Consider the following 27,808-nt stretch of genomic DNA (forward strand, 5'->3'; position numbering starts at 1 on the left):
AAAAGTACATGATGACATACACACACACACACACACACACATAACTGCCTAGAGATTCGGTCCGACATAACATACATTTTCTTACAATCCTTTACTTTTTATTTATAGTTGGCGGTAATTACATCTTTGTAGTGTATATAGTTGACGAAGCATCCATGATTTTCTGAAGTGTATTGTTGTTCCATTTCCCCTACGTCATGTCCCATCTTCTTGGGTCACCTTGTGCTTGCTTGTTCCTGCCAGAAAATGCGAGCAACCGTTGGCCAAGTCGTCGTACCGGTTTGCTCCCGTTGTCGTACTTACCACGAACCACACACCGGCACAAAGCCCCAGTAACGGTCACCGAGTCGGCTACAAATAGCGAGTTACTTTCGGCCCTCTTCCTACACCATTTTCCCCCTCCAACGAACTCACTCATCACCCCCGCCACGTACGAGTCGTCACCCTTTGCCTTTTTTTCATCTCGATCCCCACCTTCCTTGCCAAACATGGCCGAGTACCTCCTCTCCAAGCTCGGCTTCGACCTGAAGAATCAAGCAGATAACCACGACCCTGGCAACAACGACGACCGCCCCCCTCCCCTCCCGCAACTCCACATCTCCACCGAGGACCACTTCCCCCCTTCCACGCAAGGGACCTACCCCCGTTTGTGCCAGCTATCCGACGGCTCCCTCCTCAAGAGCTACACCACCTTTGGGCCTGACGGGGAGAGAGTCCTGGTTGTATCACGCAGCGTTGACCAAGCTCGTTCGTTCGAAGTCGTGGGGGAAATCACCCGCTCCCACGGTGACTGCGACAACTGTTTTCTTGCTGAGCTGGAGCCGGGGGTTGTGTTGGCTGCTTTTAGGAACCATGATTTGAGCGGTGAAGATGGTAATAAGCCGACCTGGTTCCGGATTACGGTTTGTCGATCTCGGGATGGGGGGAGGATTTGGGAGTATTTGAGCCAGGCGGTGGAGAAGGGGGGCTCGGATGGGGTGTGGGAGCCGTTTGTAAGGATTCCTGTGGGGAGGCGAGAGGAGGTGCAGTTGTATTATTCGGCCGAGGCGGAGCAGGGGCAGAGGCAGGACACGATGGTGGTTGTTAGTGGGGATGGGGGGGAGACGTGGTCGGAGCCGAGGAGGATTACGGGGGAGGAGGGGTTGAGAGATGGGATGGTGGGAATTGCCGGTATGAAGGATGCAGTTTCTGGCAAAGAGGCGCTGGTGATGGTGTTGGAGACCACAAGGTGTGGGCCTGGGAGGTTTAGCATTGAGGCGGTGGTTTCGTACGACGAGGGACTGAGCTGGGCGTCAAGGCAAGAGGTGTACAAGCCATCTGGAGAGGGCAAAAATGCCGGGGCACCGCAGATTGGGACTCTGGCTGGTGGGGAGGGAGTGGCGGTGGTATTTATGACAGATGAGGATGGGAACGAAGGGGTATGGCCTTCTGGGGCCAAGATCAAGACTGTTTTAGGGGTTGGGTTGGGGAATGGAGTGATCAACTGGAGTCGGGAGGCTGATACTGTTTTCGAGGAGGGGAGTTCATGGCCAGGGATTCTGGGAGTCGGTCACGGGGAGGCGCTGGTGGTCTGCGCGACGAGGAGCAGAATTGGGGGTAGGCTGTTGAGCTTGGATCTCTGACATCCATGACCATGTCCTAATCGGCCTCCTGTCGTATGACAGCATTTGACGAACCCCGAGATGAGGAACTAGACGGTAACTCAACATGATTTCTTCAACTACCCAAAATTTGTTGGATTTCGCTCGAATCCAGTCCTCCAGATCAATATGGAGTAGTGGTTGCTTCACCCAACTGCAACATGCACAAACCTAGAGTGGTAACCTGAACCAGACCACCGGTTTTCTTGGGTCTTGAGCGAACTGGAATATGCGCCGGCAAAAGAGCTGAAAAGACTGCACGGCAGTCGTGACGGGTGTAATCCGTACCTAGGTATTTATCCGCCGCTCAGCATATCACAGGCGCGGCAGATCCTTCGACGCGATCATGTCTGCCTTACCCCGGATCGGTTAAAATCACCACTTCCCGTCTTACCCAGATCTTGGGCTGATCACCATTCACGAGCTGAGAACTGAAACAGCTAACCGCAGGAAGAAGTGACAATGCAGTCATCGCTCCCGCTGACAGTTTCTCTTCTCAATTTGGAGCGCGGGGCTAGTTCTTCCACGAGATATGATGGCTTTATAGGTGGTTCACTTCGTCTTCCCTTCACCCAAAGCTTGCCTGCCCATCGTTGCATTTGAGATTCCATGATACCTCCTCTGCTTGTAGCGTTGCATGCATGGCCGTGTGCAGCGGACGTTTTACGATCTTCACCTCTCACCTAGTTGACGTCGAATCTCCAGGGTAGGCGTTGCTGTATCATTGTTGTCGGGGTACTGGAAAACCCCAGCGTCGAACAGTTGGGACAACTTTACCAGCACCATGTTGCTTCACTTCGCCATATACACCACTCTTTTTCTTACAGTCAGTCATGGAGCCAGTCTTCCTAATCTCAGCAATGAACATTCACTCGATGATGGTGACAAGGGCGGAGGGAAGCGTACAAGAGACCCAGGCTATGTGCGCATGCCGGTGTCGAGACAGAAGTTCAAAAGTAAGGGGAAGTCAAAAAGGGGCTGGCATTGGGGGCCCCCGACCGACCCTCACAATGACCCCTCAGCTTTGAAGTCAAATCAACCCTTCCAACCTACTCATGCGTCATCATCGACAAGACCACCGCCAACTCTGACTAGAATAACGAGATCCCCACCAACCCAGCAGTCTCCGACTTTGCATCGCCGAGCAGCAGATAGAAGATGGGGCTGGTCCAATCTTGAAGAACTGGGCGGCATTGCCTACATCATCCAGTGTTCGTGCTCCACCCTTGAATTCCATTTCCACCTGATTTCAACCCCTGCTGACAAGTCCACAAACTTCTTTCTATAGTGGACATTGGCACGCCCCCTCAAAAAGTCCGCGTCTTCGTCGACACCGGCTCGTACGAACTCTGGGTCAACCCCCGCTGCAGCACGTCGGCGTCGGATTCCCTCTGCCAGACGTTTGGCAACTACTTCCCATCCAAGTCAAACTCTGCCATGCACATTGGTGGCAACTTTGCCGTCACCTACGGCACAGGGGCAGTGCGAGGAAGCTACTGGAGCGACGTGATGAGTATTGCGAGTCTGTCACACCTCCCCCAACTCTACAGGTACTTCTCACTCTCATGCTTGAGACTGACAACTCCCTAAAAAGTGCTCCAAATCCCCCATGTCCAGTTCGCCGTAGCAGCCGACAGCAACTACACCTTCGCCGGCATCCTCGGTTTAGGCTACGCTTACCCCTATTCCATCCCCTACCCCTCCGTCCTCAACCTCATGGTCTCCCAGAAGATGATATCCGCCCCCATCTTCAGCCTCGGTCTCGGCGGCGACGGCGACGGCTTCAGCGAGATTATTTTTGGCGGAGTCAACCGCTGGAAGTTTGCCGGGCCGCTGGTCCCGGTCTCCATTTGGCCTCCGATCAAAGAGCAGGATCCGAGATGGGTGCAATACTGGGTCAATGTCACCAGCGTCGGGTTGACGAAGCCAAAAGAGGCAGGAAAACTGTACACACCTCGGGAGGGGTTTTCCATGCCGACGTTGATCGACACGGGCTCGACGTTGAGCTACATCCGGGAGGACCTCGTGGCGGTGATAGGGCAGCAGTTCAACGCCGAGATTGATACGCAGGGGAATTACTTTGTGGACTGCAAGTACAGGGACGTGGCGGGGACGGTGGACTTTGGGTTCAACAGCGGCGCGATGGTGATCAATGTGCGGTACAAGGATTTCATCTACCAGCTCTACCCGGGCAGGTGCATGCTTGGGGTGCAGCCGGCGGATTATGGGAGCACGTACTATGTGCTGGGAGACACGTTCATCAGGGGTGCTTATTGTGAGTCTTGCCCGTTTCTTACAGTCAGCAAAATATCTACAGAGCTGACACATGCATACATAGTGGTGTTTGATCAGCAATCAGACGTTGTGTGGATGAATCAGTACTATAATTGTGGCGATGGGGTAGTAACAGTGGGACAAACCCCAAGGGATACCAAGAATGTTGTCGGCGCGTGCTAGCTGAGGTAGTTTTTGCGGTCATTGTGTTGTGGGTTTCTTGAGCACGTATAAAGCAACATGTTTTCTCCCGCAGTCCTCCGAACCTGGACTCTGAACCTCGAACCGCCTACTTCTTCAATTGCGACCAACACAGGGGAAAGTCATGGAAACACCGGGAAACATCAAGTTCCAAAGCTACGATAGGATCATGAATGCGAACCTACGTGGCCACCGAAATGCGTACGAGCATCCGCCGATCATGGAGTTTAGAGATCGAACTGTACCAAGACGCCTAGTTGCAAATCGCGCTCGATATGCCATGGCCGGGTGTATTTCCCGGTGACCATGACCCCTTCGGCATGGCTGGGAACCTCCTTCCTGCCGCCCGCAGGTGTGGAACCTGCAGAATTGTTCAAGCCACGGTTGGTTCGCCCGGTGTACCATGAAAACGGGCTCGTTTATGTGCAGCGCTTCTGTTTTGCCAGGCCGTTCATGAGCGACTTTGTTCATACCATGACCATGGCCATCTACACGGGAAGTTGGGGGTTCGATAGTAACTCCGGAGATGCAGAACCATACAAGACGAGTCTTGGCTTCCGGTTCAACACATTCGAACTTGGCAAGGTCTACTATTTCTGGGAGGATGTGGGCGCAGATGGCCAGGTTCATCAGAGCACCAAGGACTGAGCTGAGATGGAGGCTGTGCTTGCCGCGCTTGGGTATCGTGACTGGTCTCTTGAGGGCTGGGTTCGCATCGTCATCATTGCCAAGTCGGAATATCTGGGAAAGAACGTTACTCGAAACATGCTCAAGTGGGCAGCGGATCGAGCCCATCGACCACCTGGGGCCAGACCCCAAGTACCAAAACGAACAGGAAGCCCACAGATGGGACGATTACGTCTCTCCGGAGAAGCGATTGCAACACGTAAACCCACACCTTTGTACAATCGCAAGTCGACAGGCTGTAATAAAAGCAGTACACAATATGATCGGCGAGCACAACGACGTCAAAGTGACCGCTGCTGAATATGACAATTGCAACGGAAGTGGTCATGTCTGGCAGGGTACCAACTACGCGGTTGAACCGAACCTGCTACCCGAAGACCTGTTCGTGATACAACCCACGAAAAAACATCCCACCAAGGAGCTTGAGAACCGATTCGTGCATTTCAATAATCCGAAGCACATGGCCATTTTCATACATGTGAATTTACCCTCGGACTCAACATGTCCGTTCGTCGCCTCCATGGTGTACAACCTAGACAAGAAAACCGACGCCAAGGTCCCGCAACAGCTCGATGGCTACCAGGCTATTGACGAAGACGGCGCTGCTCTGATCGGTGTCATTGCTGCGCTAGAGTCACGTCCCCCTGCCAAAGAAAGCTGCTTTCATACGCAAGTGTCAGGAGGGCCTGCGATGCCGTTGAACCGCAACAATATGGCCCAATGGTAGATCGATGGTTGGGAGAAACCATCATCATCACGACGTCCCTGTACGTCCATCACCACGCTACTGAGTCTATGCTGAAATGGGCTGAAAAAGGTTGGCGACGAAAAGCGAAAAGGTGGGAACCTATTCGCAATCAAGATTGCTGGAAGGAGTTGTCGCAGATGTTGGGTCACTATGCAATGCACGGCTGTGAGGTTGCCTTTTGGTATGTACCTCCTGAAAAGCATTGGCTGGCTCAGCTGGAGGAGTACATGAAACTCATAAAGGAGAAAAATAAGGTGGCGGAACAGTTAGAAGAGGAGAAGGCAAAGAAGGCAGGGGAAGAGAAGAAAGTATTGGAGGAGGAAAGGAAAGTATTGGAGGAAAAGAAAGTGGAGGAGGAGGATGACAAAGGTGGACCAGATGTCGAGTCGGATGATGGTTTAGAGAGCGAGGAAGTGATCATCGGCCATGAAAAGAAAAAGAATAAGGGCAGGAAGGCTAATAAGAAGAAGGGCAAGAAGCGAAGATGAAGAGGTTTCAGTGAGAGTACCTGGTAGAATTGGGTCCTTGGCTCACGACGAAGCTGCAAAGCGAAGATGATAGATCGGTAAGTAAGGTAACTTGTGTCAGCGTTATAAAAGAGAAGGGTTTACCGAGCAATACAATGATCCATTCTTCACACCATTCTGTTACACAACCAGGGAGAGTAAGCAATTTGTATCCCATCAGAGAATTACCTCCCATAGGCTACCTATCTAGTCAGGATGGTACTGGTGCTGTTGTGGAGCTTGATGGGCCAGAGGTGGGGGAACGCAGGGCCCACACAAAGAACAGGATCACATCTGTCGAAGATGGTCTGGACTTTTCAAGGAGGTAATGAATGCAGAGTTAAATCCATGAACACTAGTGCCAGATTAGGCTCCCAGAATGCCAGGACAGAGATATAGGGCTGTTGTGGCGTCGATGGACCAGTAGAAACTGGATTTTCTACGAGCTAGATACCCTGATTCAGATGTATGTGGTGGCTGGCTGGTGCTGCGCCATCTCGCATTCTGGGGGCGCGGAATTCTTTGTACGAATCGCGTTGGTGCCCGCGTTTGGATGCTCGGGGTGGAGGTTGCTGTGAAGATTGAGGTAGAAAAACACTTCGATTCCCCAGCTCAGGTAGCGATTTGTTGCCTAACGGCATATAATTGATCAACCTTTGCTACTGTGCTTGTCAACACTGTGGGCTTGGAATCTGTGCCCAGTAATCTCTTCACTATCACCGCCAGCTGAAAACAAAGCAACCATGGCACCAGTCTATGCAGACCACCCATTCCCCCTTATCCAGACTCCTGTGTTTGCAGCGAAACAAGACCCGCATGCAAAGGTTGGACCACCTCCATCATCTGATCACCCCTAACGAAACACGCTATTCACACTTCAACTGCATGTACAGGTGGACAGCTTCGACCGTGCCGCCTCGGAAATGGCCAACGCGCACAATCTCATGATCCGCGGCCTTAATTCCATCTATCTTCAAGCTCCACACGTCACAGCTCCCGACGCAAAACCCTTTTGCCGGTACATTGCGGCTTTCACCAACCTGATTCACGTCCACCACCACGGCGAGGAGACACATTTCTTTCCAGAGGTAGAGAGGTTGTCGGGGGTGGAGGGAATCATGGAGACGAATGTCCATCAACACGGCGTGTTCAAGAAAGGGCTACACGATCTGGATGATTACATTAATGGTGTTCTGGCGGATAAACAGAAGTATGACGGTAACAGGGTAGTGCAGATGATTGATGTATTTGGGAAAAGTCTCGTCGAGCATCTGCGGGATGAAATCCCTACGTTGCAGAGGTTGAGAGAGGTGGATGGAGAGGGGAGAAAGATGGCGGAGGCGATTGAGAGGATCATGGGGGAGGAAGGGGAGAGTTCGATGGTTTGTGCCTTCCCATATACCGACCCTCTCTTGGGCGATCGACTGGCGGCTAATCAAAGGGGGTCATAGAAAGCACTTGGAATGCCTGGCATGTTGTGGTGTTTTGCCAATCTGGACATCCACTTCGAGGACGATATATGGCTGGACTGGCCTGCTGCACCGGGCCCTGTCAAGTTTCTGTATCGGAATGTGTTCTGGTGGGTTTATACTGATCTTAGGAAGTTTGGATCAGTTGACAGGAACGGCAAGCTGAGGGCTCTATATGCTGTTCCCAAGTCAGAATAAGGTAGTGTGTCTGGGGATGGGCCCACTTTATGGACGGTTCGGTTTTGTTACTACCCCTGTTTGCCCCTATTTGCCCCCTTTATCCTCTTATTTCTTGTTGCTTTTTGGATGGACACATGGTTGCATAAATATTGAATGGATCTGATTACATAGTCTGAGCAGCGATATCAACATGCATGGGAATGGATACGTGTGGACATTGCGTTACATGTTGAGGACTTAAAAGATCAGGTAATTCACACGCCTTTTGATCATGTTTCAAGGCCTTTCGACCACCAGGTATCTTCTCTTTAAGACTTTTAATCAATATTTCAAGGTATTTTTATTGCTATAAACTGGCCTATTGATCATCTACGAAGGCCAGTTTATGATAGTTTAGACGCTAAAGTTTCACGTGTAATGGCTGTTCAACACAAGACACCCTACCTATGCAGTCTGTGCTACAGCTTCCCCACTTCAGTTCCCTCAAATCCAGTTGCGAGTGCCTACCTACCCTTCCACCGAGCCACCTAGCTAACAATGCATGCTCACCAGTGTTGTGGCATCGGCTTGCTGCCTTCCAATTCAGGAAACTCATTATGCCGGTAGATCTGCGCTCCCTTCTCACTCAATCCACCAAATGTCAGGTCATCTATTCCCGTCTCGATTTTCGCAATCCCCGCACTTCATGTTGCTCCCATGCAGACTGTATCACCTGGGGGTCTGCCGTAGGAGGAGAGGAGGACATCATGCAACGTCGGACACACATAGCCGAGAAGCAAACACGGCAGTATCTGGACCTCCTCGTATCCCGGATGCCGGCATTCGGCAGCATTGCATATCGGCCGTACAATGTCTGATAAGCCCATTGCCATTCAACGATTCTCCTTCGAGTACAGTGAGGGTGGAGGAGCGTTTTGGTAGCCCATTGTCCCTAATTCTCGAGTCGACTACAGAAAGCATGGCAGAGAAACCCGAGGCTGTCGATCCTGACGAGATCGGAATCATCTCGAGCCACGAAACGAGGTCATCCGATCGAGACCCTGAAAAAACACCTGCCAAGCCCTACGAAAGGGAAACACACGATGGCCAGGAGCCAGACAATATCACGGACCAGATCCCGCACTCTCTGCTCGAGGAATTGGCACCAAATGGCGAATACGAGCACATCCTCTCCAAAATCAACGCCATGTCAACGGAAGAGGCCCTGGCCATCATCCGTGAATCGCTTACTTTCCACGCCGATGACTGGAACTTTCCCACTGTCATGCGGACAAGAATGCAGAGACTGGTGAAAGAGAGCCCGAAAGAGTACGGCGACTTTTATGAGCGAGATCTCAGAATCGATGCTGTCATGATGCGCTGGTCCAGCCCCTATCCGGGGGTTAGAGCTGTGGCTGAACTGACTGACAATGACTCCACCCCCGTAGAGACCATTAGGGCTTACTTTCTGGGTATATCGTGGGCTGTGATTGGGACCTTTATGGCGACGTTTTTCAACTCGAGATTTCCGAGCATCAGTACGTGTTGGCCTTCACTTATCAAAGGACATGGGGCTGACAGACACGGGCAGCTCTTAGTGGGAGTGTTATTCAGATTCTTTTGTACCCGTGTGCAAAGGTCCTCGAGTATGTCCTTCCGGACTGGGGATTCACGGTGTTTGGGACGAGACACTCGCTCAATCCGGGGCCGTGGACGTTCAAAGAGCAAATGTTTGCGACGATTACCTACAACATCGCTATTTATACCACCAATTCGTATGGGATGGTGCGTTGACTCTTTTTCTATATTCGCCTCTCTAAAATGATGCTGATAAATACAGATCCTCGTCCAAAAGATGCCCATTTTCTACGGCCAGAGCTTTGTCAACTATGGCTACCAGCTCATGCTGACCCTGTTCGTTCAGCTCATGGGGATGGGCTTTGCAGGATATCTCCGCCGGTTCTCAGTATATCCTGTCAAAGCCCTCTGGCCCACCATCCTTCCCACCATTGCCATGAATCGAGCATTGACCAGGCCAGAGCTCAAAGAGAACATTCACGGTTGGACCATATCCCGGTACAACTTCTTCTACGTCTGCACGGTATCCATGGCGATCTACTACTGGCTGCCGGGTTATCTTTTCACAGCCCTCTCCACCTTCAACTGGATGACCTGGATTGCTCCCGAGAACTTGACCTTGGCCATTTTGACTGGCTCATCTCTTGGGTTAGGTCTTTTTAACCCAATCACCACTTTTGACTGGAACATTGCTACATCTTCCTTTGCCGCCCTCGCCAACCCTTTCTTCGCCACAGCAACTGAATGGTGCTCCGCTTGGCTCGGAGCGGCAGTCATCCTGGCCATCTTTTACAACAACATGAATCACTCTGCCTACCTCCCCATCAACTCCAGCTCGGCCTTTGCCAACGATGGGAAACCGTACCGTGTGCAGAATGTCATCTCAGCACACAACAAGCTCGACGAGCAGAAGTACCAAGCCTACTCCCCGCCGTTCTACTCTGCCGGATACATCCTGACTGTCGGAGCCAACTTTGCGTTTTACCCAGTGTATTTCTTGTACATCATGGTCAACCAGTGGACGACGGTGGGCAAGGCCTATGTTGACTTTTACCAGGGGCTGAGAAGGGGGAAAGGGAACTATGAAGGGGCGATGGATGTCCATTCGAGACTGATGAGCCGGTACCCCGAGGTGCCAGACTGGTGGTTCATCTTCATTTTGGTGGCGGCCATTGTCGTGTCGGTGATTTTCTTGAGGATATATCCACTGGAAACACCTGTGTGGCTTGTTTTCCTCATGATAGGCATCAACATCATCTTTGCCGTCCCGCTATCTCTGTTGTCGGCCACCACGGGGACCAACCTGGGGCTTGGGAGTCTGATACAGGTGCTGACGGGGTATCTTCTGCCCGGGAACCCCAATGCTTTCTTGTTTGCGCAAACCTTGGGCAGCTGGGCGTTGGCCGGTTACGGAGACAACTATGTGCAAGATCAAAAGATGGCCCATTATGTCAAGATCCCGCCGAGGGCCGTGTTTAGGAGCCAGATTGGGACGATCATCATCACCTGTTTTGTTGCGGTTTCGACCCAAAACTTCATCATGGAGAACGTGAAGGGCTTGTGCGAGCCGGACCAGCCGAGCAGGTTCACCTGTGCTGCTGACGGTGCACCGCTGTATGCCAGCAGCTTGATGTGGGGATTGCTGGGCAGCGAGAGGATGTTTGGTGCCATGTATCCGATGTTCAAGTGGTGCTTCTTGATCGGGACGGGCATTGCGGTAGTGTTTCTGGTCGGGCAGGGATACGGGCCGAAATACCTGCCCGGCATCAAAGAAAGACTGCGGGGAAGACTGGGACCAAGGACATTTGCGCAGCTTGACAGGACAATCTTTCCTTTCGTGGCCAGCCTGTTGTGGTTGAACCCCGTGTTGATCATCCACGGATTCCAACACTGGGCGCCGTCCAATCTGAGCTACAAGACGCCCGGGTTCATCCTGAGTTGCATTTTCATGTACCTGCTGCCAAAATACCGGCTGGCATGGTGGGAAAAGTACAATTACGTGCTTTCTGCCTCGTTGACGGCAGGCGTCGCCATCAGCGCCCTCATCATGTTCTTTGCTGTGGGCTACCACCCCGTGAAGCTGGATTGGTGGGGGAATCGGGTCAGCCACGCCGGCATGGACGGGAAGAGTGTGGGGATCCTGCCGATTCCCGAGAAGGGGTACTTTGGACCGGAGCGGGGCCAGTTCCCGTAGTGTAGTCTTTAGATCTGCTGATCTTGATGTTGAGAGTGAGGTTGTTGGCAAGAGTTGGCGAGGCCTCCAGTTGCGACAGTCCACATTTCAACCCGACATGGAATCCCGTACATAATGAGCCTGTAAGTAGTCGTGAGCTTCGCTTCAATTAGTAACATTGAGCGTATGGAACATCGCATCGGCCTTCCTCCAGTAATAAGAATAAGTGTGGTTGGGTCTGGGACCAGAGGGGCCAATGAGCACAGTCACCACGCGTCACCACCCGACAGACGGCTCGAGTGCCGGTGCGGGGCCGGTGATTGATAACGGGCTTGGCGTCGTTCTTGACAGGAAGTGTTTGCTACGGGATAAATACCCAAGACTGATCCCATCATCAGCCAGTTGTTCATCAAATGGTATAGATGGGTTGCCTCTGGTGGATGACAACAGAGATTATAGAGAATCAGCCAGTGTCTTCTTTTTCGTCTTCAGGAGGCAAAAACAACACTGCCTGGGTGGTGGATACAGGAGATACCGGTTAGGTGCATACCGACGGAACAGGGACAGCAACTGATATGAAGCAACAAAGATAGCAGGTGACCAGTGACCAACAGGGTGCGTCCGGCGGTCGGCACCAGCTTCCATTCATTGAGCACAGCCACGAATGGTGCAGAGAATCACAAGGGCCAAGACGGTGCCCCACTCTCCGTGGTGATTCGGGAGTCTGTGATTGGGCTGCTCCCCCTTCTCCAGCCCTTGGCCGACGTTGTCCCAGCGGTCCCAAGCAGGTTCCAAGCGCTCGGCGTTAGCCTTGTTCCTCGTTGTTGGCGTGGCGTGGATGGCGTGGATGGCGTGGATGGCGTGGATGGCATGGGAAGAAGCGTGTTCCGTGGACCGTCACCGTCAGATCTGATCCCCCACTGCCCCTGGGGCAATGATCCATTGATCCCTTGCCTCGTGCTGCTTCTTGTTGAGAGAGATCCAGCAAGGGTGCAGTTGCATGTCTTGGAACGGACCGGCATCATTTGTCATAAACCCCATGCTCTTCGCCCCCTTCCCGACTTCCTTTTATCTTCTGGAATTCTTCTCTTCTTTCCCTTGTGCATTGTCACTTCGCTGGAACATCAATCCAGAAATCACTTTTATTGAATGGGGACAGAGAACGACCTTGACGTCGAGGGCCAGACGGAACCTCCTATACGTGGCCTAAAGAGTTCCAAAAACACTTCCGCTTCGGCGTCATCCCCCACCCTCGCCGGCACCGTCCGTACTGCCGGCACCGTCTCCGCTGACAGCACCCCGACTCTCCCGGGCTTCACCCCCGAGTCGGCTCATACCCTCACCGTCCCCGATGTCTCCTCTCTCCTCGAGACCGACAGCCAGTATGTGTAGTTCCTGTTGTCTTGTGCTTCCCCCTTTTTTCTCCTCTCTCAAGGCCACTAACCCATCCCCCCCAGAAATGGACTCGACAATACCGAGGCTGCCCGTCGCCTGCAGCAGTATGGCCCTAACAAGGTTGAGGGTGCTAAGGGGCTATCCCTGTGGACGATTCTCCTAAGACAGGTGTCCAATAGTTTGACACTTGTCCTCGTCATCACCATGATCCTCTCCTTTGCCATCGACGACCACATCGAGGGCGGCGTCATTGCCGCCGTCATTCTGCTGAACATCGTCGTTGGCTTTGTCCAGGATTACCGTGCCGAGCAGACCATTCAGGCTCTGTATGCCTTGTCTGCGCCCACGTGCAAGGTTGTCCGGTCCGGCCAGACCGAGTCTATCAAGGCCGAGTTTCTGGTCCCCGGCGACCTTGTCCGCCTCGGCGTTGGAGATGTCGTCCCGGCAGATCTGCGCCTCGTAAGCAGCATCAACTTGTCCACCGATGAGGCACTGTTGACGGGCGAATCTCTCCCCGTCAGCAAGCATGCCGAGCTCATCCTCAAGGACCGTGATGTTCCTCTTGGTGACCGCACCAACATGGTGTACTCGGCCAGCACTGTCACCCGCGGCCGCGCCATGGGTCTAGTTACTGCTACGGCCATGAACACAGAGGTCGGCAAGATTGCCGAGCTCCTTCGGACCACCAGGGGCAAGACTGTCGATGAGGACAGCAGCATGGTCAAGAAGATCTGGACGAAATTCCGGAACGGCTTGCGTATTATCCTCGGCCTCGACGGCACCCCTCTCCAGGTCACGCTGAGCAAGTTTGCTCTTCTCCTTTTCGGTCTGGCCATCATGCTGGCCATCATTGTCTTCTCTGTCAGCAAGTTCAACATCGACGATGAGGTCCTCATCTACGGAATCTGCGTGGCTGTTGCCGTCATTCCCGAATCTCTCATTGCTGTGCTCACCATTGCCACGGCCCTCGGCACTCGTGCCATGGCCAAGGGCAATGTAGTGATTCGCAAGCTCGCCGCCCTCGAGGCCGTGGGCGGAGTGACCAACGTGTGCTCGGACAAAACTGGCACACTGACGCAGGGCAAGATGGTGGCCAAGAGCGTCTGGCTGGCTGACGGCACCGAGATCACCATTCAAAACACCAACCACCCCTTTGACCCCACGAGCGGAGACGTTCGCGTGGGTGACGTTGACTGGGTCCTCTCCGAGAAGGAGAGGAAGACGCCCGCTCAGCTTACCTCATTCCTCGAGACAGTCGCCCTGTGCAACAACTCGGCCGTCACCAAGGCTGACGCCGCTGGCCCCTACACGGCCATCGGTGAGCCCACCGAGATCGCGCTGCAGGTTCTTGCCATGAGATTCGACTCTGGCAAGCCTCAGCTCACGGCGGGGGGCAGCCACGGATTGTTGGCCGAGTACCCCTTCGACTCGTCGTGCAAGAGAATGACGGTCGTCTGCCGCGCCGACGGCTCAGACGACGCAGACAGTGCCTCTGCATACGCTTACACCAAGGGTGCCATCGAGGCCATCCTGCCTCTGATGAACGCCTCGGACGCGCTCAAGGCCGAGATTGTCACCAGAGCCGAGGCTTTGGCAGCACTAGGTCTCCGTGTTCTCTGCGTCGCTCGGAAACCCGTCGACGCCTCGCTTTTCTCTGTCGAGCTCAAAGAGGGCTCGGAACAGAGCAACAACGGCCTCCCCGAGAGAAACACGGTCGAGTGCGACCTCGTCTTCTTGGGCCTGGCTGGTCTCTATGATCCTCCTCGTGTCGAGTCGGCTGCCGCGGTGGCCAAGTGCAAGGAAGCAGGCATCATGGTCCACATGCTTACTGGCGACCACGTCAAGACCGCCACCGCCATCGCCTACGAGATCGGCATCTTGTCTCGGGACCCTTCTGCGGCGGCTTCATCTCCCAACAGCATCATGGTTGCCAGCGCATTTGACGCCCTGACCGAAGCCGAAATCGATGCCATGCCTTCTTTGCCCCTGGTCCTTGCCAGATGCAGTCCTACCACCAAGGTCAGGATGGTGGAAGCCATGCATCGTCGCAAGGCCTTTTGTGTCATGACCGGTGATGGTGTCAACGACTCCCCCGCCCTCAAGATCAGTGATGTTGGCATTGCCATGGGTCTGAACGGCAGTGACGTGGCCAAGGAAGCGGCCGACATGGTTCTCACCGACGATAACTTTGCCAGTATCGTCACTGCCGTGGAGGAAGGCCGTCGTCTTTTTGACAATATTCAAAAGGTATTTCTCTCTGCTCATTCTCATCAATGGAAACATGCTGACGGTAGTAACCACAGTTCCTCCTCCATCTACTCATTTCCAACATCGCCCAGGTCATCCTACTTCTCATCGGTCTCGCCTTCAAAGACAACAAGGGCGTCTCCGTCTTCCCCTTGTCGCCGCTGGAAATCCTCTGGGCCAACCTCGTCACGTCTTCCTTCTTGGCCCTCGGCCTCGGCCTGGAAGATGCCCAGCCGGATGTCATGCAGCGCCCGCCCCACGACCTGGCCGTCGGCATCTTCACCAAGGAGCTCATCATCGACAAGTTCGTCTACGGCACCGCCATGGGCGGGCTCTGTCTCGCAGCCTTCACCTCGGTGGCCTACGGCGTCTCTGGCCCCGACGGTCTGGGCGAGCTGTGCAACTCGGACTACTCGCCCGCTTGCGACCTTGCCTTTAGAGCCAGAGCCACCACCTTTGCCACCTTGACGTTCCTGCTGCTGGTCACTGCTTGGGAGTCGAAGCACTTCACCCGATCGCTCTTCAACATGCACCCAGAAAAGTATTCCGGTGCGTTGTCGGTGTTCAAGACCATCTGGCAGAACAAGTTCCTGTTCGGAGCCGTGTCCGCTGGCTTCGTCATTTGCTTCCCGCTCGTCTACCTCCCCGTCGTGAACCGGACCGTGTTCAAGCACGAGGCCATCACTTGGGAGTGGGGCATCGTGGCTGCTTGTGTGGCGGCCTACATCTTGATTGTTGAGGCGTGGAAGGCTGGAAAGAGGAGGAGATTGGCGGGGGTGCGGAACAAGAAGGCCGTGGTTGGGGTTGAGGCTGCCTGAGGTGGCTTATTGTTGGTTGGGGGTATATGGCCGCTGATGCTGTATACCTATGCACGTTGAAGGATGTTGGGTAACACGGGATGATTTACGAAATGTTGGTTGGATGACGATCATGACGGGAAAAATCTCACGAGGCCTCTCCCGGTAACCAGTCCGGAGATACGTATCTGAGTGTGTTTGTGGCTTTTGGGCTGTGTTTGGGATCACCTCTTGTTGAGTTTGCAGCCAGAGGCTTGAATGAGGTGTGGCGATAGTTTTTGTCTATTTTTTCTTCCATTTTTTTCTTCTTCAGAATCTGGTCTTTTTACATAGCCATGACCGCCTAACTCGGACACACTCTTTGCCTGACGCATTGTCAGAGCGTACTTGCGTCTTGTCTGCCTGCATACCCATCACACGCTGTGTGACCAAGAATCTCCAATAGCAATTACACGCTCAATTCAAAAGATCTACTAGCAGTACACTACCCGTATCTACGGTAGGTAGAGATCGACCACTCAAATCCCAGCACAGAAACTCCCAAACAAATACAAGGTGGTATAGAACAATGAAAACAGCAATTCACTCCGGAATTTTTGATGCTCACTTGACAGTCCCAGCCCCATGGTGTTCAACCATTGACATCCAACAAACCAGCCTGCAAACACAGCGCTAACCCCTCCGTCCATACACGACCCAGAAATTCCAATAAGCGTGCAACCTCCTATCCCTCAAATCTTTTCTGACCGAGGCCATAAAGATCCTCACCTCATCCGCCGACCATCTAAGCACCCTGGTAAACAGAGCCAAGCTCATGCTCTCACACCCCCAGCTGAAATTCTCGTGGGCCCACTTCCCCAGCTCCTTGTGCTTTGGATCTCTAGGCCATGTGTTGATCGGCCATTTGACCTGCCTGGCCACGATGTCCACGTACCCTGCCTCGGCCATCATGTCCGGCACTCTGTTGATGGCGTCCAGGGGAAACCCAGCTTTGTTGGCGGCATCGTGCATCAGCTCGTGCCACTTCGCCAGGGGTGAGTCGGGAGGGAGGGTGCCGTCGTCACAGCGGATGAAGAAGTCGATGTCGTGAACCTCGGTGTAGCTGTTGGGGCCGGCAAGGAACTCGCGAGACTGGCGGAAGAATTTGGGCCAGTCCTGGAAGGCGCCGATCATGAGCTGGCAGTGGATGTAGTCGAAGCGCTGGGTGAAGTTCCACGGTTGCTCGAGGTCGTCGACTTCAAAGATGAGGTTTGGGGGGACGCACTGAGGCTGCACCGGAGCAAGGTCAACGCCGAGCACCTCTGCTTCGGGATGCTCATCAGCTAAACATGGTGTCAGTACACTCAGTACACTGGTGTGCTCCGTAACGCAACATGAAGAAACGCACCGAACTCTATCGCCCAGATGCCTGTGCCACATCCCACATCCAGGGCCCGTTGAATGTTTTGAATAGGGGCAGTGCTGTGCTGCTTGTCCAGGGTGAGCCAGACCAAGTGACATTGGAAGTCTGTCGCAGCTGGGTTAGCCAACAGTGCCTGGTTTGCGGCCTGATGATGTTCATACCCAATCGTTCTAGCTCTTGCTAGATGTGTGAGATCACAGTCAGCTATGGTGTTTGCTTGTTTGAGACATGTTGGTTGGTGACGGCGAAATCCTACCTCGTCCATTGGAAGGACATATTCTGAATTTGGTTAGCTGAACGATCAAGACGGTTCGGATGCACGTCACACTCACTCGCTTCCAGGTAACCCTGGTATTGCCTGCCATGTTCCTTAACCTGCAGGATCAATTCGTCGCGAAGAGAAGTGGTGGATGAGTGAAGACTGGCAATGGCGGAATCTCCGTCATCAAAAACGGAGTCAACCTCATCTGAGTCCTGTGCAGTTGGTTGCGTCAGCATCCCGTAACCCCCCCCCCCCGAGCGCCTGATGGGATTACATCTGGTTGGAGCTCCTCTGCCTCGGCAATGGTGACAACGGCGGCGGCGGCGGCGGTGCTCACGGGCGCATCGTCCCGAGCCGGTGGGAAGGTGGTTGCCGTTGGGCTCGAAGCCGATGATGGCTCTTTTGCGGGACTGGTCGGGGCGGCGTCGGCAGGTGTGGCGGGGTTTGTGTCGGGGGCCGTTGCTGTTAGCTTGTTGTTCTCCGCATCGTTGGCCATTTTACTGTTGAAGTTGTACAAGGGTGTCCCCACCAGGCACGCAACACGCAGAAATACGATGGAGATGGTGGGAAAGCTGGAGCTTGAAGTCGGGAAGATCACAGAGAAGAGCAGCTCCGGCAGCGGGAAAAAAAGCCAGGCGTGTTTGATGGCCAGGCGTGTGTCCCGAGACACTTTTTCGCCTCCAGGACGGGCTGCTCGGACGGGCGACGCTTGTCTTGAAGCGGGAAGGGAACAGTGGGGAGGGAAGGACCCGAGGGTCAGGATTGATCAATAGCGGGGGGGTTTAGCGACTGGTACCCACTGGTAGCGTGCTGCAGGCGTGTGTCTCGCTGTCGGGTGGAGATACACAAAGGTCATGAACCAACTGCCCGGTGCAGTCTGCCCGTCCCAATGTCCGAATGGGGACAAGAGCCGCCAACAGCATCCCCGGGCCCTGTCTGTGCTCCGTGCCCAGCGGTGAGGATGGGGCCCAGATGGAGACGCACATTCCATGGAAGAGGGAGAGATAGAGGGGGAGGGGGAGGTGTGTGTTGGTGATTAGGTAGGAGGTGTTGTTGGTGGTGGACTGAGGGTAAGTATTGCTGATGTGCATCTGCATTCATTCACCCATTCCCTCATTCCATCCATCTTATTAATTACTCTACCTACCTTCATACCTACCTTACCTGCTCCCATTCCCAAATCCCGTTCCCCGGGTAAAATTAATAACTCGGCCTGCCTTGCCCTGCCCTGCCCTGCCCTGCCCTGCCCGCCAACCACCTGGTCCTTGTACTCCTCAACGCATTTCGTTCAACAGAGCTGGAAACAGACGGCCCAGCCCACCTACCCAGCAGTACCTATGGCTCTCACCGACCACCCCGCAGCAGCGCTAATAGCACGCGCTCTCGAGGCCACTGGAGCAACTGCCGCGACTGTCTTTGTCGCTGTGGTGGCGCTGTTCGTCCTACCCACCATCATCCAGTGGTACCGTCTCTCACATGTTCCCGGGCCCAAGCTGGCCGCCATCTCCAAGTACTGGCAAGTCCGCGAGTCTATCAAGGGGACGCTCCCTCAGGTGCTCAAAGAGCTCAACGACAAACACGGTGCGTTGCAACCGTCTCACCACCTTACCAACCACAACCTGGAAGCACTTGCTGATCATCCTCACCATCACCTACAGGCCCGCTCGTGCGTATCGGGCCCAATGACCTCGTCACCAGTGACCCCGATGTGTTGCGCAAGATGATGGCCGTCAGGTCGCCTTACACCAGAGGACCGTGTAAGACTTCACCCAGCTCTTCTTCTCCCGCGGCTCAGACAGAAACGAACTGACCCATTTGCTTTTTGTGATGCACGCCAGGGTACGAAGCTTGGCGCTTGAATCCCACGAGAGACAATCTGTTTTCTATGCGCGATGAGGTCGGCCATACGGCCTTGCGCAACAAGATGGTTGCCGGTGTATGTCCCGTCTGGTGTTGCCCGTGAGATCCCCTACGATCCGATGCTGACGGTGCGGTTGGGTAGTACTCGGGCAAGGAAAATCTGTCCATGGAAAGTACCATCGAGACTGAGATTGCTCGTCTGATCGACCTCATTGAGAGAAAGTACATCTCCACCCCCAAAGACTATCGCCCCATGGACTTTGGTGAAAAGGCCCAGTATTTTACTCTCGATGTCATCAGCGACCTGGCCTTTGGCGAGCCCCTGGGCTATCTCGAAAAGGATGAGGATGTTTACGATTACATCAAGATCACCACGGCATCTATCCCGGCCATGTTGACCCTCGGAAGTATTCCTACACTGGCCAACATTATCCAGTCTCGCTTTCTTCGATGGCTGTTGCCCAAAGAGACCGACAAGATTGGCTTTGGTGCCTTTATCGGTGTGACCAACCATGCCGTGGCTGCTCGCTTCGCCCCGAATGCCGCCCCTCAGCAAGACATGCTTGGTTCTTTTATTCGGCACGGTTTGAACCTCGAAGAGGCCCAGGGCGAGGCCGTCTTGCAGATTGTGGCCGGGTCCGACACCTCTGCCTCCACCATCCGCGCTTTCATGCTCAACATTTGTACCCATCCACCGGTTTACCAGAAGCTCCAGCAAGAAATCGACGAGGCCGTTGCCCAGGGGATCATTTCCTCTCCCATCAAAGATGCCGAAGCGCGGCAGCTTCCTTACCTCCAGGCGGTCATCAGAGAGGCCATCCGTATTCTCCCTCCTGCTGGTGGTGCCTTTTTCAAGCAGGTCCCTCCTGGTGGCGATGTCATCTGCGGCAAGTTTATCCCTGGCGGAACCCAAATAGGGTCTTCCCCGCTTGCCATTCACCACAGCAAGAATACATTTGGCGAGGATGCCGAAACATTTAGGCCGGAAAGGTGGTTGGAAGCGGATGAGGATCAGTTGGAAAAAATGAAGGCTACCGCAGATTTGGTCTTTCATTATGGAAAATGGCAGTGTCCTGGCAAGACTGTGGCGCTGATGGAGTTCAACAAGATTTTTGTCGAGGTACGTGCTTTCTCAAAGGTTGGCCCATCCAAGATGGCCCGATGCTAACGTCAACTCAACAGTTGCTGAGACGATATGAGTGGTCCGTCATCAATCCCTTCAATGCTGCCAGAGTTAACAACGCCGTATGTTTTCCCTGCCACCAAATAACTAGATCGCTTCCCTGAGAGCTGACAAAATTTGACAGGGCGTATGGATGTTTGACGATTTTTGGGTGCGTGTAACTCGACGCGGGCAGTAGTGGCTCATATGTTCAACTGTATTTGAATAGCGAGGCGATAATTGCGAGTTGAAATCGAATTGATAAAACTGACAATGACTACGCGTTCGACTAAGGTAACACTGAGGTGAGATGTTAACTTCCAAGAAAGGACCAAGCTCCTGACTTATAGCTCAGGGGTGTCCTGATAGAGCTGCTCATCGGCTGCAAGTCCATCAAAAAAGCCCGGAGAAATACGGTCCCCGCTGACGTCGGCGTTGTCGATGGTGGCCCTGATCTTCTTGACGTCCTCGTCCGAGAGCGTCACATTACAGGACGCCACGTTTTCTTCCAGATACTTGACCTTTTTGGTCCCCGGGATAGGGATGATGTCGGACCCCTGCGCCATGAGCCACGCCAGTGCCAGTTGGCCAGTAGTACAGCCTATCTCCGCGGTCAGCCGTCCTTCTCTATAGGGCGAATCAAATGAGAACGGGGAACCTACCCTTCCTCTTTGCAATCTCGCCCAGTTTCTCGACGACCTCAAGGTTCTTGGGAAAGTTCTCGGGGCTGAACCTCGGAACCAGCCGGCGGAAATCATCCGCGGCGAAATCATCGACAGACTTGATCTGGCCCGTGAGGAAACCCCTGCCCAGCGGCGAGTAAGCAAAGACCGTCACACCCAGCTCACGACACGTGTCCAGCAGATGAGTCCCGGTCTCGTTCTCAATATCAAGCTGCCAGGGGTTGTATTCCACCTGAACAGCGTCGATCTGAACAATCTTGGAAGCCCGGCGGAGGGTGTTGGACGAGCATTCTGATATCCCGATTGCCCTGATCTTTCCTTGTCTATTTCCCTTTATCAGTACTTGCTTCGGAGATGTCGGGCGTGGGTGGAAAGCGGATGGCTTACTCCTTCAACTCCTTCAACGCCTGCGCTGTCTTCTCGATGGGCGTCTTCCCATCCGTGCGGTGAATGTAATACAAGTCAAGGTACTCCACGCCGAGCCTCTTCAGGCTCTTCTCGATGGACTGTCGGGCGTACTCGGGGGTGGAATCAATCACAAACTTGAACTCCCCTTTCTCATTGGTCCGGCCGCCGAGGGCGAACTTGGAGGCGAGGAAAATGTCCTCGCGGCGCTCGGGGTGGAGGGAAAACCACTTGCCGAGGAGTTCTTCGCAGTCTCCGTACACGTCGGCCGTGTCCCAGTTTGTACAGCCGATGGACCAAGCATGGTCGAGGAAGGCAAGGCGAGATGATTCGTCTCTTCAGTGATGAGGTTGTCAAGTCAGAGTCAAGGAGGTGATAAGGGGGTGCGTAAGGTATTTAGGATCTCACCCTGGGTTGCCATAGGCGATGCTCAGGCCCATCAAGCCGAGTCCGATGGCTGGAATCTCAGGGCCGTTGCGGCCCAGTTTGCGAGTAGGAATGGTAACTGAAGACATGGTGTTTCAGGAAGTGCTTGTATGCCTAAGATTGGTGATTGAGGGTTTTGAAGACTGTGGTGCAGAAAAAGGTAGGTGTTGATTGCAGATCTTCTGGTCCTTATATACCTCCAACACCCATCCACAGCCACCGAAGTCGAGGTTATGAGCTAGACCAAATCCATACTGGGCTTCCAATGAAGTCCTTCCCGTTATAGGTTCATTGCATCATACATGGGCTCGACCCGGAGTTTAGAACAATTTTGCTTACAAAATAGTGCATCCTCATAGCCCCATATATTGGATTATTTTGGCCACTGTCGCCGGAGTTTGGCGGCCGCGAATTTTGTGGGCGGGATTTAACGCCGATGCTGCGGGCCACGAAAGGTGGTAGCTGTACCCGGGTTAATGCCGTCTTCTTCATGATTCTATGCCAAAGTACTATCACAAATCATCACCCTTTATTCCCTCAGGTAAAGGTTCTTGTCTCGTCCAAATATTCATTCCCACCTTTCCTCCCGAAAGCACAGGCAGCCCAGCATGGAGAGTCCTCTCATCACCCCGCCCATCCGGCAGCAGATTCTCCCAGTAAATGGCATTGCCCTCAACAGGCCGGAACGTCACCCCGTTCTCCCACTCCTCATCGCAGTCTACGATCCCCTCCTGGCACCACTTGTCGTTCGCAGGGGCGTCTAACCTTGGGAAGTTGGTCCCGCCACCCATGGTATCGTTGGCGACATGAACATAGGCGAAGAAAGAGCTGACCCTGTTTCCTCCGAGACCTTGGGTATGGGAAGAGGATGTGAACCAGTCGGTGTGAAAGTGGTAGCGTTCTGATGGGCCGTATTTGACCAGCTGGAGGGGTTCCAGGTGTGTCTCGGGTGTGTCGTAGCCCTGGAAGGCGAGGGCTCGGGATTCAATGCATCTCACTACCGCATCGCGGGGTGCAGTGGTGCTTTGTGATGTCCGGACGGAGAGATGGCTTTTGGAGTTGCCCCTCGTCACACCGGAACGGGTGAAGGTTTTTTCACTGTGGTGTGGTGAGCCTATGCTGTTTTTTTCTTCAAATAGGCCACATGTAAACACGCTTACGTCAGATTCAACAGGTGAGCACGTTCTGGCGGAGTGATCAAGTCTTTTATGTAGATGACCAATGGCGACTTTGAAACCATGAGCACTTTGTATGGCGGGTGTTCGCAGACATAGTTGTTGAGATCAATGGGCCTGTGGCTGTCATCTTCAGTGTTTGATGTACTCGCGGCGATGAGAGTAGATGCGCTGAGCGCTGTAAGTAGGAGCGACTTGAGCAGAGCCATGATGGGACTAGGTGTCTGGTTGGTGTTCAATCCAGCCTTGAAAATAGATATTTTCAGATGAAAATGGGAATGACGTCTCTTAAAAGGGTCTACCCCTAAAAAACAGCTGTGCCGGAGATGGGCCCATGACAAGCAGACGTTTTGACATGATGAAACACACGGGTGTTGCGTTTGCAGCAGAATGATGCTGCGCAAAGCTTTCTTCTGTCACAGGCGGTCGATCTGTGCCCCATATCATGCACCCCTGTGGAGAGCACTCCTTGTCGGCCCTCCAACTCAAATGAAGCTTTGATCCCGTATCCCAATTTCCTTTGTTTTTAAACACAGGCCCGGTTATCTCAAAAATGAGAAAAAAGAATTAGTCCATGATCCATCATGAGAGAGTCAATTTGGACGTTGTACACTCTTGCGGTGTTGTTGCAGCGCGTCTTGGCATGGGAGCATCTCGAAGGCAAGGAACTAGAGACAACACTCGGAGCTCGCGACCGGACACTTGTTGCATGTAAGTTGCTCAACGATGCTTTTTCATCGCCATGCGTTCTGACATATGTCTAGTTGTCCTCCCAGATGAGTAAGGAAAAGCAGAAATCAACGAAATCAACCCATCTGCTGGTATTGATACCTGCCATTTTTCTAGGGAACACACTCAAGCCTTGGAACCTGAATGGGCCGCCCTCCAGAAACAAAACCAAGAAGATGTCTATGTTAGTATAGACTGCTCGCAAGACGCAAAGCTGTGCCAAAAGTACAATGTCCGATCATGTCCGACGATCCGACTCTACAAACAAGATGGCTCTTACACTTCCTATCGTGGTCCGCGAAAAACTCAGCCTATCAAGTCATTTGTACAGAGACAGAGTCGCCCCGTCGTCTCTTATGTGAACGACCAGTCCATGCCATCATTTCAGACATCTGACGATATCACATTCATTGGGCACTTTGGGCCTAGTGAGAAACAAATCAAGGAGGATTTCACGAAGCTGGCAAAACAGTATCATGATCGATTTTCCTTTGCCATTGCCGACTACACTCTCCCGAAGGTACTTGTTGAGTGTTTCAACAATGTCGACGAAACAAGTCTGTCGGCCACCAGCAACGACGTGGCCAGCCCTGGGGCGCTCCAAGACTTCATCTTCAGTTGCTCGACACCACTGATCCCTGAAATGACCCGAAGAAACGAAATGGACTTCTTTCAGGTGAGTTACTGGCTGTTGCCATAGGTAATCCGAATGAGTTCGATTAGCTGACTCATCACTGCTTACGTGTCAAACAGTCAGGGAAAAGTATCGTTTACTTCTTCGCCCATTCTCAGCAGAAAAAGGACGCATTTGTCTCCGATATTCGACCATTGGCCAAGAAATACGACGAGTATCTTCACTTTGTTACCATTGACGCAAAAGAGTACGCCGACGCAGCCAAATTGATGGGCCTGAAAGAGGGTGGGACAGGTTTGTCGGTGCAGAATCCCAACAACGGAGACGTCTTTCCTTATGCTAGAAAGGAGGCCATTTCGGCGGCTGTAGTGGAGGCATTTCTGGTGGACATTATCCAAGGGAAGGTGAAGCCTTGGAGAGGAGAGGAGCTACACCAGCAGGGGCATGATGAGCTTTAGAACTGAGGCATCAAGCAGACTGACTGTAAGTCATCGGATGCATAGTTGGAGTACTGTAATATCTCAAAAGAAGAAAGATGGGACATAATACAAAAAAGAATCGTGGACGTTAAAGAAGGCAAGAATGTGGAGCCGAAAAGGAGCCAAAATGGAAATTAGAGTGCCCAATAACAGGATTGAACTGTTGACCTTCGCATGACTTGATATTAACCTTGCGGCAATATTAGTACGACGCTCTAACCAGCTGAGCTAATCGGGCCATTGTTTTTTGGTGCCCATATTCGAAATACACATTCTAGTTTGAGGCCGCTCTATGCAGTGTGATAGTTGGTATGTGTCTACTTTGCCTCCGCTGGGGCAGAATTGTAGGGAGTATATGGCGGAGTATATCTTGAAGTTCTACTACGGGACTATTTGCTGGGAAAGGTGCCCAGGAATGAAAGAATAGTGGTTGCCTCTTGATAAGATTCTTGAAAATCTTGATCGAAGCTTGTCTCTGATGCTGTTGTGAAGGGGTTCAGGGGCAATGACAATGCCAAGACAATCCGAAAACAGGACTTGTGTTGACATTTTCCATGCTCAAAGTATCGAATTCTGTGTCGTGAGATAAGGAGTTGGGCAAAGAACGGCATGTTTAAGCCTTTTGAAGAGTGCCTCTTGTTTGAGATAATGACAGAGTCAAGGAGCACCTGAGGTCTCGATTTCCACCAGGGCCAAACTCGAGTTCAGCATTTACCTTGGACTCCGGAACAAAATATAGAAGCTCGAAAAGCATAGATGGAGTCTCTTGCAGGGAGCTGCAAGTTGTCAAAAATCTCATATATGAAGGTCTTTCACCTTCCCCGTTCACCTCTCTCATTTTTTTTTCCCACGTCGTCAAAGCGCCTCATCAAACCGCATTCATGAACGAGCATTCAAAAGCAAAGTGCTGACCTGCTACAACCTCCACACCTCAGTCAGCATAGATGGAAGGTCAACAGAACGCCATCACGGCCATTTGGAGCCTAGTCGGCTCCCCAGTACACATATGGGGCCACGTACGGAGGCCTTTAAATACCTACCTTACCCTTATCACAAGCAGTATGGTCTGTGCTTAGGTTGTGACAGCGGAACGGAAACCCTGCGTTGTGCCCCGCAATGCATTGGCTTTTTTTGGTGGTGGCCCACTTGGGCTCTGGACTCCCAAGGGACCCCAGTGGTTGTTACCCCGCCAAATGTGATGATCTGAAAGGAGAAAAGCCCCTTGTTGACCGCTCCACGTAATTTCAGCTTCTCTTTTCTCTCCCTCTTCTCCTGCCAGCCTTGCCTCAATAATAGCCAAGCCAACATGTCTGACAAAGTCTACCGCGCGAGCACCACGGCGCCCGTCAACATTGCCGTCGTCAAGTCGGTCCTCACCATACCAGTCCCTCCCCCTTTGTCTAACAGCAGCAACACTAACACTCCAGCCCAACACCAGGTACTGGGGCAAGCGTGATGCCAAACTCAACCTCCCCACAAACAGCTCTCTGAGCGTCACCCTCTCTCAAGCCGACCTCCGTACCCTGACGACGGCCTCATGCTCTGCCTCGTTTCCTGCCAGCGAAGGCGACGCCCTCCTTCTCAACGGCGAGCCATCCGATATTTCGGGTGCCCGAACCCAAGCATGCCTCCGTGAACTGCGCTCTCGCCGCGCCGCCCTCGAAGCTGCCGATCCCTCCCTCCCTAAGCTTTCCACCTACCCCCTCCGCCTCGTCTCCGAGAACAACTTCCCCACCGCCGCCGGTCTGGCCTCCTCGGCCGCTGGCTTCGCTGCCCTTGTCCGCGCCATCGCCAACCTCTACGAGCTCCCAGCCTCCCCCTCCGAGTTGAGCTTGATCGCCCGCCAAGGCTCTGGCTCTGCTTGCCGCAGTCTCTTTGGTGGTTATGTTGCCTGGAGAATGGGCGACAAGGCTGATGGCACAGACTCGATGGCCGATCAAGTTGCCGAGGCCTCGCACTGGCCCGACATGCGCGCCTTGGTTTTGGTTGTCTCTGCTGCCAAGAAGGGCGTCAGCTCTAGCTCTGGTATGCAGCAGACAGTTGCTACCTCTGGCCTCTTCCGCGAGCGCATCGCCACCGTTGTGCCCGAGAACATGGCCATCATGGAGAAGGCGATCGCCGAAAAGGACTTTGAGAAGTTCGCCGAGGTCACCATGAGGGATAGCAACTCGTTCCATGCTACCTGCGCTGACACCTATCCGCCCATCTTCTACATGAACGATGTTTCAAGAGCCGCCATCCGGGCTGTGGAGGCCATCAACGAGAAGGCTGGCAGGACTGTGGCGGCGTACACCTTCGACGCCGGCCCGAACGCTGTCATCTACTACCAGGAGAAGGACACGGAAGCTGTTGTGGGCACATTCTACCATGTTCTCCAGGGTGCGGATATCGGCGGGTGGAAGAGTGCGGACATCAAGGGTCTCAAGCCCACCATCTCGCTTGATGAGAATGTTGCTGGCCTGTTGAAGGCCGGTGTTAGCCGGGTTATCATGACGGGTGTCGGCGAGGGGCCGGTCAAGACAGACGAGTTTCTTGTTGCTGAGGACGGAACTCCGGCGAAAAGGTGATTTCGTCAGATGTTGGGTTAGATTTTGTGTTTGATGTTGTTAGCTGGATATACCACGATGCCATTAGCGCCTGTAATACATCTAGATGCTCGGGTTCCCAGAAAGGGGCCGGATTTTCTATTCTTGATCATCAAACTTGGGGAGCACATG

General features: G+C 53.3%; 12 protein-coding genes across 12 annotated transcripts, besides 1 other annotated feature; 9 read left to right on the forward strand and 3 right to left on the reverse strand.

Annotated features, from left to right (window-relative positions):
- Positions 1-197: 197 nt before the first annotated feature.
- PODANS_5_2720 (uncharacterized protein) lies at positions 198-1,622 on the forward strand (the record flags this gene model as incomplete). The annotated part of the gene is made up of 1 exon (XM_001904012.1): positions 198-1,622. One exon carries the CDS (start codon positions 198-200, stop codon positions 1,620-1,622), a length of 1,425 nt encoding a protein of 474 aa, XP_001904047.1.
- Positions 1,623-2,424: 802 nt separating this feature from the next.
- PODANS_5_2710 (uncharacterized protein) lies at positions 2,425-4,097 on the forward strand (the record flags this gene model as incomplete). The annotated part of the gene is made up of 3 exons (XM_001904013.1): positions 2,425-2,851; positions 2,929-3,162; positions 3,235-4,097. 3 exons carry the CDS (start codon positions 2,425-2,427, stop codon positions 4,095-4,097), a joined length of 1,524 nt encoding a protein of 507 aa, XP_001904048.1.
- A 544-nt stretch (positions 4,098-4,641) lies between these two features.
- PODANS_5_2705 (uncharacterized protein) lies at positions 4,642-6,038 on the forward strand (the record flags this gene model as incomplete). Its single annotated transcript, XM_001904014.1, has 2 exons — positions 4,642-5,435; positions 5,483-6,038. 2 exons carry the CDS (start codon positions 4,642-4,644, stop codon positions 6,036-6,038), a joined length of 1,350 nt encoding a protein of 449 aa, XP_001904049.1.
- Positions 6,039-6,799: 761 nt separating this feature from the next.
- PODANS_5_2700 (uncharacterized protein) lies at positions 6,800-7,723 on the forward strand (the record flags this gene model as incomplete). Its single annotated transcript, XM_001904015.1, has 3 exons — positions 6,800-6,880; positions 6,950-7,438; positions 7,508-7,723. The coding sequence occupies 3 exons, from the start codon at positions 6,800-6,802 to the stop codon at positions 7,721-7,723; spliced, it is 786 nt and encodes a 261-aa protein (XP_001904050.1).
- Positions 7,724-8,663: 940 nt separating this feature from the next.
- On the forward strand, positions 8,664-11,456 carry PODANS_5_2690 (uncharacterized protein; the record flags this gene model as incomplete). Its single annotated transcript, XM_001904016.1, has 2 exons — positions 8,664-9,473; positions 9,525-11,456. 2 exons carry the CDS (start codon positions 8,664-8,666, stop codon positions 11,454-11,456), a joined length of 2,742 nt encoding a protein of 913 aa, XP_001904051.1.
- A 1,128-nt stretch (positions 11,457-12,584) lies between these two features.
- PODANS_5_2680 (uncharacterized protein) lies at positions 12,585-15,895 on the forward strand (the record flags this gene model as incomplete). The annotated part of the gene is made up of 3 exons (XM_001904017.1): positions 12,585-12,817; positions 12,893-15,077; positions 15,134-15,895. 3 exons carry the CDS (start codon positions 12,585-12,587, stop codon positions 15,893-15,895), a joined length of 3,180 nt encoding a protein of 1,059 aa, XP_001904052.1.
- Positions 15,896-16,546: 651 nt separating this feature from the next.
- PODANS_5_2670 (uncharacterized protein) lies at positions 16,547-18,034 on the reverse strand (the record flags this gene model as incomplete). The annotated part of the gene is made up of 6 exons (XM_001904018.1): positions 16,547-17,196; positions 17,262-17,381; positions 17,438-17,456; positions 17,533-17,555; positions 17,609-17,750; positions 17,813-18,034. The coding sequence occupies 6 exons, from the start codon at positions 18,032-18,034 to the stop codon at positions 16,547-16,549; spliced, it is 1,176 nt and encodes a 391-aa protein (XP_001904053.1).
- Positions 18,035-18,875: 841 nt separating this feature from the next.
- PODANS_5_2660 (uncharacterized protein) lies at positions 18,876-20,759 on the forward strand (the record flags this gene model as incomplete). Its single annotated transcript, XM_001904019.1, has 6 exons — positions 18,876-19,119; positions 19,197-19,295; positions 19,377-19,474; positions 19,541-20,518; positions 20,581-20,643; positions 20,706-20,759. The coding sequence occupies 6 exons, from the start codon at positions 18,876-18,878 to the stop codon at positions 20,757-20,759; spliced, it is 1,536 nt and encodes a 511-aa protein (XP_001904054.1).
- A 145-nt stretch (positions 20,760-20,904) lies between these two features.
- PODANS_5_2650 (uncharacterized protein) lies at positions 20,905-22,163 on the reverse strand (the record flags this gene model as incomplete). The annotated part of the gene is made up of 4 exons (XM_001904020.1): positions 20,905-21,161; positions 21,223-21,566; positions 21,631-21,984; positions 22,057-22,163. 4 exons carry the CDS (start codon positions 22,161-22,163, stop codon positions 20,905-20,907), a joined length of 1,062 nt encoding a protein of 353 aa, XP_001904055.1.
- Positions 22,164-22,586: 423 nt separating this feature from the next.
- PODANS_5_2640 (uncharacterized protein) lies at positions 22,587-23,357 on the reverse strand (the record flags this gene model as incomplete). Its single annotated transcript, XM_001904021.1, has 1 exon — positions 22,587-23,357. A coding segment is annotated over one exon (771 nt), but the record flags the coding sequence as incomplete, so codon positions are not given.
- A 739-nt stretch (positions 23,358-24,096) lies between these two features.
- PODANS_5_2630 (uncharacterized protein) lies at positions 24,097-25,070 on the forward strand (the record flags this gene model as incomplete). The annotated part of the gene is made up of 2 exons (XM_001904022.1): positions 24,097-24,654; positions 24,732-25,070. Coding segments are annotated over 2 exons (897 nt in total), but the record flags the coding sequence as incomplete, so codon positions are not given.
- Positions 25,071-25,231: 161 nt separating this feature from the next.
- Positions 25,232-25,329, reverse strand: a tRNA (tRNA-Ile).
- Positions 25,330-26,397: 1,068 nt separating this feature from the next.
- Positions 26,398-27,658, forward strand: PODANS_5_2620 (uncharacterized protein; the record flags this gene model as incomplete). The annotated part of the gene is made up of 2 exons (XM_001904023.1): positions 26,398-26,456; positions 26,530-27,658. The coding sequence occupies 2 exons, from the start codon at positions 26,398-26,400 to the stop codon at positions 27,656-27,658; spliced, it is 1,188 nt and encodes a 395-aa protein (XP_001904058.1).
- Between the last annotated feature and the right edge of the window lie 150 nt (positions 27,659-27,808).

Source organism: Podospora anserina, chromosome 5 (assembly GCF_000226545.1).
Source record: "Podospora anserina S mat+ genomic DNA chromosome 5, supercontig 1".
Classification (NCBI taxonomy): domain Eukaryota; kingdom Fungi; phylum Ascomycota; class Sordariomycetes; order Sordariales; family Podosporaceae; genus Podospora; species Podospora anserina.